This window comes from Meles meles, chromosome 19, assembly GCF_922984935.1.
Source record: "Meles meles chromosome 19, mMelMel3.1 paternal haplotype, whole genome shotgun sequence".
NCBI lineage: Eukaryota > Metazoa > Chordata > Mammalia > Carnivora > Mustelidae > Meles > Meles meles.
In genome coordinates, this window is record NC_060084.1 from 14829265 (window position 1) to 14843510 (window position 14246).

A 14246-nucleotide genomic window follows, 5' to 3' on the forward strand; every position below is an offset into this window, starting at 1 on the left:
GGACGGCCTGCTACAATATGTCGGCTCAGGTGTGGTTACAAAGGCCCAACGATCCCCAAGAAGGAGCTTGTCACCAGAGAGCAAGACTCAACAGGCACAGCAAGTGGAGGAGAAATTCTTTCCGCAAGCCCGATGCACAGGCCGTCCCGGGCCAACGAGAGGACGGTTACAACTGTTGACCTAAGAGACCAGAAATGCTTTGGAGGCCCTCGTTCTGGGTCTGAGAACCTGCCCTGCTAATTAACAGGTTACAAACCAAACACTCTCCGTAGATAAACATTTCTAACCTTCTAACTAGTTTGCCTTTTAGAGGATGAGGACGTGGACCCTAGAGAAAGTTCCCTGATTATTCTTGATGATTAGTCTCAGTTCAAATCTACTCTCGGCAATTCCTATTAGCGTCCTATATATGGTAAGCACTCGGGGTCTTCTGTGTACAACAGCTAGGGCTCAAGCACTGGGAATTTCTCTCACCTACGTGTAAATAACAGGTGCACAGGGAGGCAGAGGGGCCCGAGCGTGAGGAGGGAGAGATGAATCATCTGGCACAGTGGCAGGGGGATTTGACGGGGCACCGCCTTGCTGTGTGACATGAAAGCACTTCAGGACAAGGAAATAATGAAAAAATTGTTGAAAAGCAAATTTTAACAAATAGCTCTGAAGAAAATTTCAGATTTCATTATAGGAGAAGAACTTTATTTAATGCAGAAAATGTGAAAATCTGATATGACAGTTTTCTATAAATAACAAAAATTGGAAATCATCATTAGGGGCATTTGTAATTTTCCTCTTTTGTTCAGAATCACTGGAAAAAAAAGAAAAAAGGAGGTTTACCAACAAGGAAGCCGCTTATCTCTCTTCAAGCTCCTGTCGAGCCTGTTGGCAGAAGCTATGAAAGAGATTCTTCACCATCCAGAGGAAGGGTCGCCGGATAAAACACAGGATCCCCAGGTAACATGTGAATTTCACTAAGTACATGAAATGATAGCGTATGGGATATGGTTATAGCTAAGACATTATTTGTTGTTTGCAATTCACATGTAACTGGGTATTCCGCATTTTTCTTTGCCAAATTTGGGGACTCTGCCTGGAGGTTTCCGTTGTGGTGGGTTCGGTTCTCCTCGGGGTCACCACCCTCAAGGTCCCTCCCTAGGTTCAATAACCTCCAACATTTCTGTGAGCAAGAGATTTTCTGTCCAACATTTTTACCTTTCACCCTATAGGCTGATTACTTTTTTTTTTAACAAGTGCAGGAAACCTAATTTTATTAAATATTAAAGTAAAAAAATGACTCGCTGCTAAGTGTTCGTGGTAACAGCCTTTCCCACCCCACACTTAAAGGGCATTTGCAGTTTCAAGTTATGTCCAAAACAGAATTAAGACTATGGTTGAATGCTTAATTGTTCCTTTACCATTTCCCTTTCAAAACAAACAAACAAAACCAGAGACACCTGTTGGGAGTAAATGGATTCAAACCTGCCCTTTTGGTCCAGGTTCTCAGCAAGTTGGAAGGACTAGAAATTGGGTTTGCACCTTTGTCCCATTCCATGGTGCTGCTTTTCTGCTAGACTAGGCTTACCTCTAATGATGGAAACACATGGAATTATCCTGGAATGTGGAGGCCATGGAATACTCACAGAAAATTCCCCTCAGGGCTAGAGAGGACCCCTAAGGCAGCAGATGGCATTCCTACAAAGCATTGCCCAAGTGTGACTTTTTCCTCTACATGGCTGGAAGGAACTGACAGAGATTTTCCTCTCAAGGAAGATCTAGGGCTTTTGGCTTAAGGACTGGGAGGGTGGAGGCTTTCAAGTATTTTGACAATGCGGTAGTTATGAGATTATCTGAAGGGAGACCTCCTTGTTCCTCTCCCTGAATCAGGAACTCAGCACACCTCTGGAATCCAAAAGGAGACTTATCACCAGTAGCTGAAAACAGTTTATACTGGAACTATGTGGTCGGAGTCAGGCTGTCTCCTTGTTATCTGAATACGAACTTCAGAAAAGAGATCTTCAGTTTCAGTATTTGTTCTCTTTCTCTCTCTCTCTTTATATTTGGTGAGCGCAGTTTCCGTGAAGGAACAATAAGCAACTCAGCCCCTCTCCCAAACCCTGGTCACTCCTGGAGAGTCCTTCGTTCTAGTGAATTTGATAAAGGTAATTAATCCAAGCAATTTCACCGTAGGGAAGAGGCTGGAGAGAAACAAGAAAAGGTCGGAGGACGAAATTTCATCCACAGGACTTCACATGTCTTGAAAAGAGAACTGTCTCTGTCTGCTCCCCCTTCTCCTTCCACAGCACTTTGGACAAACAATACTCTGTAAATATGTTCAGACTGATCTAAATCAGCTCTGTAAGACTTAGAGAGAAGCGAACGATAAATATGGCTTTTTACATCAGCTAGGAAAGGATGGTTATTTAAGGAATTGTTGGACGATCAATCACCCACTTTGAAAGAAAATACAGTCTAAATCACACGATACAGAAAAAGAGTCATGGGCGCCTGGGTGGCTCAGTGGGTTAAGCTGCTGCCTTCGGCTCAGGTCATGATCTCGGGGTCCTGGGATCAAGTCCCACATCGGGCTCTCTGCTCAGCAGGGAGCCTGCTTCCCTCTCTCTCTCTCTCTGCCTGCCTCTCTGTCTATTGTGATCTCTCTCTGCAAATAAATAAATAAAATCTTTAAAAAAAAAAGAAAAAGAAAAAGAGTCATTACAGTGCACCATACACAGAATAGATTCCTCAGGGATTAAAGACTGAAGCGGAGGGAGAAGGTATGGAAGAACATATCGGTCAAGTTATTGCCAACCTGCATGGGTTTGAATCCTCACCCCAATAACCCTCACTAGCTTGTGACTTGTAACCTCTCTCTGCCTTGGTTTCCCCACTTGGAAACAGGCTCATCAACAGACGATAAATCGATCAGTATATGTAAAGCTTATGTAACAGGACCTGGCTCGTAATGAACGTCCTAGAGGGGGCTGTTCTTTTCTATAATTTCCTAAGACTGCCAAGGGAGAGCCTCCTTGGGAAAAGAGAAAAGCTTGGGAAAAGAGAACAGAGAGAAAAGATGCACAGACTGGACATCATACAAATGAAAGTTTCTGACATGTTAAAATGCCTCATAAACCAAGGCAAAGATGAACAAAGGACCAGGAGAAACCACGGCAATGTCCGCGGCACAGCACAGCGGGGACTGTTAACCCCATACGCCAGGAGCTCTTGCTGATCAACCAGAATAAAGAACCCAGAAAAACAAAGGGCAAAGGCTATGAATAGGAAGGCTGCCACAGAACTGCAAATGGCTAACAAACCCGTGAAAGAGTGTTCACCCTATGTAAGAATTAAGGAGATCTACGTTATAACCATTTTGCCAACCTGAGGAAAACAGAAAAGGAACACTATGCTGGTCACTGCGTGAGGCTTCAAGCATCAGCCAACAGGGAGGGGGAAAAAATGCTCACCTTCTTTCGGAAGAGGCAGTAAAAAATACCTGCTGGCATTACATCCGGGATCCAGTGACCTCACTTCTCGGGACAGCACAGGTCTAGACAGATCTACGCACACACCTGTTCCCTACCTCACTGTCTACAGCATCAGAACACGGCAGATAACCTCCCCGTACATCAGTGAGACTGTTCATCTTTTATTGTTTCTCTTCTTTTTTACAACATTGACTCTGTACTGAATTTTTCCAAAATGTTGGTTTTTTTTCTTTTTCTTTTTTTTTTTTTTTACGATTCCTAAACTGTAAAGACCTGATGATTTCTGGGAAACCTGTAGCAAAGGAACTGAAGAGTATCATGCTGGTAAGCCTTCCTGGCTGCCTATGCATGGAATACTACATAGCCTTAAAAAAAGAGGGAACAAAAAAAAAAAAAAAGAGGGAACTAGGGGCGCCTGGGTGGCTCAGTGGGTTAAAGCCTCTGCCTTCGGCTCAGATCATGGTCTCAGGGTCCTGGGATGGAGCCCCGCATCAGGCTCTATGCTCAGAGGGGATCCTGCTTCCCCCCCGCCCACGCCTGCCTTTCTGCCTACTTGTGATCTCTGTCAAATAAATAAAATCTTAAAAAAAAAAAAAAAAAAGAGGGAACTAGATCTCTATGTACTGCCCTAAAATGATTTTCAGGATCAAAAGTCACATGAAAAAAAAGCTGAGAGCACAACCTGTGCCTATAAAGCTTTTCTAAAGGAATAGTAGGTATGTGTGGTCAGAAATACCACCAGAGCCAACTCAGGCTCTCTGGGAATGACAACGGGGCCCTTGTGCAGTCTCCCAGCCCTGCTCCAGGACACCCACATCTATGAGCCCAGGCATCAAGGGAGGGGCGTGAACTTCAGACGCCAAGTTGCTCTTAGAGACGGAGGGCAGGGAGAATAACTGGGCTAAAATCTACCAGAACATCTGGCTTTTCACACATTCTAAATCAACTATAGGAAAACAGTCCCCTGCTTTCATTTTTGAATGAAGGCACCAAGGTATGGGAAGAAGGCAAAAATATAAACTTTAAAAAAAAAAAAAAAGTTAACCTAATGAGAAAACAAGGTTTTAGGAAACTGGTTCCAGAATGACAATGTAAACCAGATGATACTTGCACCAGTGCCTCAAACACGTCACAGCACCAGGGAGGAGAGGTTGGGGATGGAGGCAAGGGTCACCGGCGGATTTATGCTTTCTGCTTGCCGAGCAAGACAAAGGCTCCCAGGCACCACCTGTAGGCATGGAACATGCAGCTGTCTTCCTAAGCCAGTCCACCCCCCAAGTGTAACCATAAAGAAGCACACGGAATGCAGACTGTCAACGAAATCTCTGTCAGATTTGTTCTCTGACTTCTGATCGGCCCTGCTGGGAAAGAGCCCTAACGAGTGTATGAGTTAGGGAAATAACGGAGAAGATGGGATCTTAAGTCATGCTGAGTCTGATGGAGGGTTTCCTACTACCTCTCACTTTGCAGAATCGCAGTAGGGTGGCAAGTGTTCAAGTCCACTGTGTGGAGAGGGTGGGTGTGTGTTTTGAGCCAACTGGTGCCACGGTCTACCTCCTACCTTAAGCCAAGCAGAGCTACTGCCTCGCGCTCTGGTGGCTGGCCCAAGGCAGCTCACGCAGGGCCCAGACACAATTCCATGGGAGATGACCCCCTTTGTGTATAATTTAAGATAACTAGGAAACCTTCAGGCTTGGCCCGATCATAGGGAATGACCTCCTTTGTATATAATTTAACATGAATATGAAAGCTTCAGTCTCAGCCCAATCAAAGGCATCTCAGCTGGGAACTTTTTGAGTAAAAGATTCTGGTGGGGTCTTTATTAAATTTCCAGTCCAATGACTCTCAGGTGAAGAAAAATATCAAAGGGAAAACCAGATTCTAACAGTTGGCAGGTGTGCACTGATCTCCAACTGTCCCTTCTGTACTCTTTCCCCAAGCAAAAGACACTACAAATTTCACAGAGTTCACCACAGATGCCACATAGTGGGGAGGTGGAGAGAGACAGACACCTAAGGGCCCAGGCTAGCTCTCAATCCACACACCAGGGACTCAGGACCTGCAGCAGAATGGAGAAGAACACAGGGCAGGCATCTGTCAGGACCTGTTGCTCCCCGACTGGAGGTAAGCAAGCGCACCTCACATGTCTATGGCTGGAGGGAGAGGGAGAGTAGGCAGGTCCTCCAAGAGGGGAGTGATCCATTTACATGGGAAAGGAGAAAGGTACAGAATTCACATTCTGGACCTCAAGCCCCAAGGGGAGAGAGGTAACTTTCTCTCCCCCAACATGCTTCCATTCTGACCCAGAAGGATCACTGCAGACAGAAACCAAGAACCCAGCTTCTAAGCTGGACTGGGGCTGCTGGCCTTCCCACAGGACCGATCAGTCACAGTGCCCAACAGCAGTGGGTATGAGGATATGGGCAGAGGACCACTAAGAGCTGGACCAGAGCCCACCACTTTTGAAGGCACACAAATAAACCACTTAAGGAATTTGATCATGAACGTTTCACAAAGCAACCTGGAAGCCCGGAAAAAAGTAAACAGCTTCCATCTGATGCCTGGGGCTCTCCAGCCTACCCTACATACACACACAAGCACACACGCAAACACGCACGCATGCACACACACACTCCCCTCCACTTTCAGGAAACAGGCAGGAAGAATTCGCGGAAGGAGAATCTTGATTGAAAAACTGCTCTCACACAATCAAAACTTGACAATTCCATGCAAGGGAGAGAATATCACCAGGGTTCTTTGTTTCTGTTCTCTGGGGAGGTGGGATGGGGGCAGTAGATTAACAAAACCCTTTCTCGGTACGGATTAGAAATTAGCTCATGCTTTCAGACAGCTCAGTCTTAATACAGCAACGTCTGTCCCAGCATTTATGACACCAAGAGAAGGGACTCTGGACTGGTGAGGTCAAATGTCAAAAGCAAGAGAGCTACGCCTCTGCTTGCATCTCCTGAGACGGCTGTTCTGTCTCCTCCAACATGAAAAAGGAAGAGGAGAGAATAAAGACCGTAGTTGAAAGCGAGGGTTGGGAGACCCGTTAGGAAGTCCCCTCCATCATGGCTCCTGGAGCAGGTGCAGCAGAAAGCAAATTTGGAAGTTTCCCTGACCACTAATGAATACTTTGCCAAGGAACCGGGATGGGGCAGGGTGGGGATCAGGACGGGTTTGTGGGGGTGGACAGTGAGGACGGGACTTGGGGAAGGGGTGAGTAAGGAGGGCTGTGTGTGAGAAGCCTGGTGCCCTTCCCAGGTCAGCAGCATCTGGAGTGGTTTCTCTAGCAGACAGTAAAGAACTCGATTACATTCAGTTAACTGTGCTCTAAACTGATTATGCATGTGCTGGGCTAATGGATTACATTAGCAAGAGGAAAAATAACATGCAATCAATCTCCATTTACTACAGGCCACACCAGGGCCTAGAGAAAAACTGACTCAACCAGTCCCCACCCCAAATCTACAGACTCATGACACCCTAGGACAGGGAGCCCCCTCAGTGGCAGGAGAAGTCTGTCTTAGTCACACTGCTGGACCGGAAGGCTTGGCGCGCACTGGAAGAAACCCATCTCTGTGTCATTCAGGAGTGGCTGAGAGCTCCCCGCCCCCACAGCAGAGCCACAGCAAGCCAAGGGACATTCATTACCCAAAGACTAATGAGACCAGACTAATGACCCAAGGCTCCTGACACAGGGAATTCTGCTCTGAATGTGGGCGGGGGCGGTGTTCACCCCTGGGGTTGTGCCAGCCAAGTGCACTGTTTGGGGACTTCTCCTTCAGGCGCTGGATGCCAAGTTCTACCCTGCACCCCAATATCGACGGCCCTCCCACCTGCACTGCCTTTTTTACGTCGGAGTTCTCTCCATCTTTTGAATTAAAGAGAGAGGGAGAGAAATAAGGCCAGGGAGGAAAAGTGTCCATAGTTCACCAAAACCCAGATGGAAACCCCCGTCTCCTCCCTGACATCCACCCTGGAAACTGCCTCAACCTGACCCGCTAGGTGTGACTGGCGAAGGTGGTTTGGGGACCTGCGATCATCTCAGGGAGTCCTCCAGGTCCCAGGCCCGTCAGAAGCAAAGCCAAGGGTGTGGTAAACTCTCACTGGAGGGTGCAGTGTGGAGAGCTAATCACCACCACCACCACCACGCACATTTTATCATCCAAAGGGCGGTTTTTTTCCCCCTCAGATGGAAGAGCCTGGCTTCTTGCCACTTCTAAACAACCCTCATCAAAGTTGCATACAATCTTCCGTGGCCATGCGCAGTACTTTGAACTAATTTTGCTCAGTCAGGTCCTTTGAAAAGTTTCCTTCTATAGGTTTTCCATCAGGTTTTCTGACCAAGTCAGCACCCACCCCACCCCCCTTATGGCTGCCTGAGACCTCTAACTTAAACTGACCCCAAGGAGCCTTTTCTTCCAGTGGTGGTCTAAAACTAAGCCATCCAGTGAGGTTCCTGCTCACTTAGAACAAGGGGGCTGGCTGCTTGGTGTTCAGACCTTCCCCACTGCACCATGCCAGCCCATCCACGCTGGGGTCGGTAGTCAATTCCAGAACCTTCTAGTCCCACCACCTCATTTCTGCCTTCTCCTCCTTCCCCTAAAGTGGCTTCTTATCCACACTACACAGGCCTCCTGCCAAGCTGAAGATGAGCAATTGTAAAATGAATCACAGTTACCAATCTCAGCAGAGACTGATATAGAGAAAGGACCTGAAGCCTTACTTGGAGTCTCCCTTTAAAATCACCAGGGGTAGTGAGGGGATTAAACTCGCTAGGGGTCAACAGAAAAGGCTCCCTCACCTAAAGAGGTGAGAACGGGTGTGAAAGCCAAGGGGAGGTGGTGGGGGGAGAGGTTGATGATAAAAGGGAGAAAATGCAAAGAGAAGAGGGTGTGGAAGGCATGTGGGAGGAGGCTGGGCAGATTTATGGCGATTTGTACCTGATTGTTCATACTAAAGCCATTATGGGATGATTAGAGAAAAAGGTGAGGCTTTAAGTCCAGTGAAAATCAATAGAAACGTCTGGAGCAATTCTGCCTCGCAAGTGAAAGGACTATTTACAGTATGTGAGCACCTCCTCCTCACCGTTAAGGTCTCTGGACAGAGAGAGAGACAGGGGGGTGGGGAGGGGCGGGGAGGAAGGAAGGAAGAGAAGACAGAGGGAGAACAGGAGGAGGAGGAGGATGGGAGAAGCCCAGGGGAAGAGAGGGTAAATGTAAATATGAGGAAGAGAAAGGGGGCACGGGATAAGAAAGCAAAGGGAGAAAGAACAAAGGAGCCCCCTTTCACAGACCCTAAATTTTCCCCATAGCATGTGCCACCTTGTTGGCAAGTACGTAATTTATTCATTGTGTTTATCACCCATCTCCCTGCAAGAGAATGGAAGCACTATGAGGGCAGGGACTTTTTTTTTTTTTTTTTTTGGTCTATTTTGTACATGGAGGGAGGCATGTGTCCAGAACAGGACCTGGTATACAGTAGGTGCTCAATATCTATCTGTGAATGAATGAATAAATCAATGAATCCATGAACAAATGAACTATGTACTCCAGGGGTCTCCAGGAGAGAAGAGATCAAAGGGGGAGACGGGTGGGACGAGACGGAAAAGGAGAGCGTGAAGAATGCAGGGGAACGGGGCAACACAGGAACACAACGGTACATAAAAGCTGTAACAAACAACTGTAAGGGAGAAAAGGCCAGTTGTCAAGAGTCAAGAGGTTAAGTATTGGGCTGCTGTCCATAAAACCTGCCCTCCAAAATGGGGCAGCCTCAAAGAGAACCTTTGGTTACCAGAAGCCACCAGCACGCAGCAGCTTCACGAGGAAGCAGACGCCAACACCCTCTCCAACAACAACTGGTCACCGACCCCACTGTGACACAGACTGTCACCCATCCGCAGCCATCCCCAGGCCCCAACCCCCAGCGATCCCATGCACACCTTCCAGAAGGAGCCCTGGTCCTACCTTATACAGCTTCAGGCTGGCCTCGTGCCTGGAGTTGACCGTGTGCAGCCGCAGCTTCTCCAAGCTGTTGGTGTAGTAGTCACACGCGTTGCACTTGAGGTGCACGGGGTTGCCAATGGCCACGCACTTGAGCCGCCACTCGTTGGCTTTGCCGCCCTCCTTGATGTGGGCCACCAGTTGGTACTTCTGCACGTGCTTGTCCGTCTTGCAGTGCAGCTGGAAGTTGGCCTTGAGCTGGGTGTTGTAGCGGCAGAGCTTGCACTGGTACGAGTCCCCCATCACGGCCTTCCACTCCTCCTCCGGGAGGCTGCGCTCCACGTTCATGTGCAGCCCCAGCATGTCCAGGTTATCCGTGGTGAACTTGTTGCAGACGGCGCATTGGAAGAGCTTCAGTGACGGGTCGTTGGTCTGGATGAAGCTCTCGCCCAGGTTCATCAGCTCCTCGGACACCAGCTGCCCGCCCCCGAGGCGCATGTCTAGGGGGATCTCACCGCCCACTGTGGAGAAAGAGAGGGGGAGAGCATCAGAGGCCAGTTTCACAGCTGCGGCCCCAGTGGAGGCACCCCCAGACTCCACCTTCAACCCAGGGTGGCGGAGAAAAAAAAAAAAAACAAAAACATATTGAAAGTGTTGAAAGGCACTACTAACTGGGAACACCCCTCCCCAAAATCAACTTTACCTGTTCAGATCTTTCCCATGGACGTTCTGAAATTTGCAGAAGACTTTATTATTATTATTATTATTATTATTATTATTATTATTATTTTGCTTTTGGGAAAGAAGATCTAGAACCATAATCTCTTGAATATTTCGATTCAGTTCTTTATACAGATCTAAGAAAAGATAGGAATAAACATCATTCACTGGACATAACAGAACCTGAAACTCCAGGCCCCTAAAAGCTGGAAGGTAGTCACAGCTGCCTTCTAAGACACGCAGCCTTCGCGGTAAATCAGAACCGGGCCCAGAATTTATCTACAGCAGCATGGCCCCAGTGGAACTTCCTGCACTGTCCGGTGGGCTAGTCAGCAGCCAAGGCAAAGCTGCAACCAAGGAATTTCTTTTTAATTCACCTAAGTTTAGATCACCACACGTGGCTGGTGGCTACTGCAGCCGAGGGTACCGCTCTCCATCTGAGATTTGGGCAATGGTCTCCCTAATTCTTCAGCACACCCCACGGGTCAATATTCTGCCTGCCTGTCAATGGTGCCAGCTCCAACATGTCCCCCAAAATACAGTCACTCCCCTTTTCTGAGCCCCCACTATGCATGAAATGTAGGTCTGCTACAGGACACGTCACATTCTCCGTTTTCATCAGCCACACGCAGAGGCCTGTGTCCCCATGCCTCTGTAGGGCAGAGGTCCAGACTTCTCACTGAACCTCTAGACAGTGCCTGGCCCCCTGCAGATGTTGTGCAGGACAAGGTTAAAAGGGAACCGAAATTTTACAGGTTCGGGAAGTGGATCAAGATGGGTAATGGCACGCAAAGGTCAGCTGGCAGTTCCCAAAAAGAGTCTGCTCCTCCCTCTCCACCCGTTTTCTTAGCTCATCACTGCCCTACATGAACCGGGGATGGGCTCTCATTCACTGGGACAGTAGAACTGCAAACTCTTATTTCTATCATGAAAAGGGCTTGGAAAGAGCAGTCTTCCCTCCATTCCCAAGCAGCATACAGTCGAGCAGAATACTGAGCACTGGCTTCTGTGATTTACCTCTCCCCCAAACACATGCACATGGGAGCTACCATGTCCTCCCCTGCCCCTCCCCAAATGATACTCAGATCTGATTTTTTACTATGGCTGGGCTGAGATTACTTTTTTTTTTTAATGACTGATTACAATCCAAGTTAGTGGCTAATCAAGTAAAAGATTTCTTTTTTAATGATTTTCTTATTTACGCTACATGAGGCAACTCTAATGAGAAGATCAGTTACAGGTTCTACTGAGCAGTCTGGCTGTGTTTGAAGCCTGTGGACAATGTACCAAGCCACAGAAATCTTTTGCAATGTGCATTCCAGAAGGCTCAAGAAGCTTTTTGCTTGTCTCCTCCCTTGCCATCTCTGCTGGTGAGAGGAGCCATAACTAAGACATTCTTTTTAGGACAAGAAAAAAAAAAAAAAGAGGAGAAAAAAAGCCTAAAAGCTCCATCCCTTAATGGGGACGAAGGCCAGATAGCATCCATGAAACACACGCGGCGTTCAGTCAAAGCAGAAACTGCCCAGAGGGTAAGACAAGGAGCAAACATATATTTGTTTCTGATGCCAACCACCTGAAGCATCAAATTTTCCCCACTTTTTAAAGTTAACCTCAACACATCAATACTGCTCTAAAGAAAAATTCAGCTGTCACTTGCTGGATGCCTGAGTAAAAATGAGAAATCCTCCAAACGCACAGAGGAAGTAAGTCCCTATTCCCATTCCAAGCTCTTGAAATGCAAATCAAAGACACTGAGAAGCAATGAAATGAAGGCGACAGGCAAGAACCGTACCTTGGAGGAACAAACCCAAGGCTTAGAATCCTACAAATCTGCAGAACGTGGAGGAACCTCACCCAATGCGGAGGAAGTTAGGAAGAGCACCCCCTGGAAACGAGAACTCAGCCGAGGCTTTACTCTTGAGCGAGGGGGCACCCACGTCTAACACTAGAATTTACACTCTGCCACAAGAGTCTGCATCTGAGAGGCATGTGGAATAAAGACGCCTTCTAGACTCAAAGACAGAAGCAGAGGATCTACTAAAATCTCAGGCAGGTGTCCTAGAGCCGGTCGGCTCCCTGGGAAACACGCAGACACCTCTGTAAGCTACTTGATTCTCCGGGCTGGGCTAAACTTTATCATCTAAGGGGATGCCTGGAAGGATATCTGCAGATGGCCTCCAGCCTAGTATCTTATCTACAAATGGCAGCACACCCGACCAGACCAGACCCAAGGGTGCCGACCATCTCCCCCGGAGCCCTCCAGGAAGAAAGCATCCCCGGAATCAGCATCTGCTTGGTATCACAAAAGAGAAGGTTCTGTCAAAGGAAGGAGTAACTTGGTAAGAAGGAGTGGAGTTCACAAAAATGTTTCTCCCCCTGCAGAGCCCAGGAATACCTAGTAACACCTACAGCCTTCTCACAAATGGCCTCGTGACGGATCTGTGGGGCTGCAGACAGAACTGAACATTATGGCCCTTTCACATTTGCATATGTTGGTCTCTGCCGAGGTCATAGCACTTGCACCTAAGTCTTCGCGCATGCGCTCTCGTACCCACAGCCCCCACTCAGGCTGCCAGGATAAAGCACTTGTGACTCTCACTCTATCTCAGCAGCTCCTGGGGCCTAAGGTGGGCACAGGAGGTTTCCAGAGACACACCTTGGCTGGTAAGCAGTAACCCTGAGAATTCAAGGGCCTATGCTTGGCTGACCTGGAGAAGGTCCTTAGAAGGAAAAGCTCTGTTCTCTTTTAAAAAAATAAATGAAGAATGGGTCTGCTATGTACATCCAAAACACAGGAATCCATTCTTCTGTCTCTTTTACACCTGCCATACGCCCATAATGCATGGTGCCCTGCGGACTCACAGAGAGCTTGTGTAAAAAGCACAGTATTTTTCTACTGCTTCATTCAAGCCTTAGTCAGAATTACTGGTTTTCAAGGTAATTAAAAAGATCTCACTTTGACCCAGTATGAACCCATCCATTTTCTGTGCCTTCATTCCATTTACATCAGATTTGATTTACTCCAAGATCTGCCTCCCCAAGATTTTAAATCTCCAGATGAGAAAACCCCAATTCCCACAGGCTTAAAAAAAAAAAAAAAAAAAAGAGTCTTACAGTACGAGGCCATCCCTTGGTGTGTATCCCCTATGGTTCACTCGGGGGACAAATAAGATGATTGATCCTTATGCATCCATTATTAACCAGTTGGTGAAACATCTTCAAATCGTTTGGTAATAAAGGATCCACAGGTCAATATTCCAAAATAGAAAACAAGATTAAAGTAGCAAGGATCCAAATTTAAATGCATAGCAGGAAAAACAAATTAAATGCTATGAAATATAACTCATCAGCAGCAATTAGGACTAAAACATCACACAAAGACATGCCAACTGGGATTAACCTAAACCACGCCAGAATAAAGGTACTCGCTCACGCTCTGTTGCTGAGAACAACTTATTCTCATGTCAGGAAGGGACTACTACTTCAGGCAGGCCACCACCACTGGTCCCAGGAGATTAGCAGGGTCGGGGGATGGAAACCAGGCAGTGCCCACCTGAGGCAAAGGTAGGTGGGGGAGGAACGGCCCCCTCACTGGTCCATCGTGGAACTGATTCACACGTTTTCTTCCTACAGAGGCTCTCCCCCAAAAATGCTCACGATCTTTTCCATGGAAAGACTCATGGTTTTTGGCATACCAATCCTATCCTCTTGACTCCATTCTAGAGCTATGAAGCCAGTTGGTAGGATGGGCTGCCGGACACAGCCAGCTCACGTTCTCTAACATGGGTTGTTTTTTCATGGTAACAAAGCCTCTTCCAACATATTAAAACTTTTGCTCTTTCTGACGTACAATTTTAGAATTTATTCATTGTTCATCTAGCACACCACTCTTTACGGTTGCCCCAGGGCAACTGAATTCCCAACTATACTCATCCCTGACAACTCACGCAAGACAGTGAAGAAAGGCAACGGGTCTCTTGCATCGAGATCCTCCTCATGAATACATTGGAGAAGTTTGCAGAACGTATCTGGATGGCTCCCCGCCCCGCACAGAACCAGCCTTGGGTTACGTGAATAAGGTACGCTATGGTTTTGAGCT

At 47.4% G+C, this 14246-nt stretch overlaps 1 protein-coding gene across 3 annotated transcripts in view; it reads right to left on the bottom strand.

Moving 5' to 3' along the window:
- The window catches only part of ZFHX3 (zinc finger homeobox 3), a 247003-nt gene that overhangs the window by 142356 nt on the left and 90401 nt on the right, over positions 1 to 14246 (bottom strand). For all 3 annotated transcript variants that reach the window (XM_045987319.1, XM_045987318.1, XM_045987320.1), the window contains exon 3: positions 9452 to 9948. In XM_045987319.1, coding sequence (XP_045843275.1) covers positions 9452 to 9948 — 497 coding nt within the window. The remainder of the gene's footprint in view (positions 1 to 9451; positions 9949 to 14246) is intronic.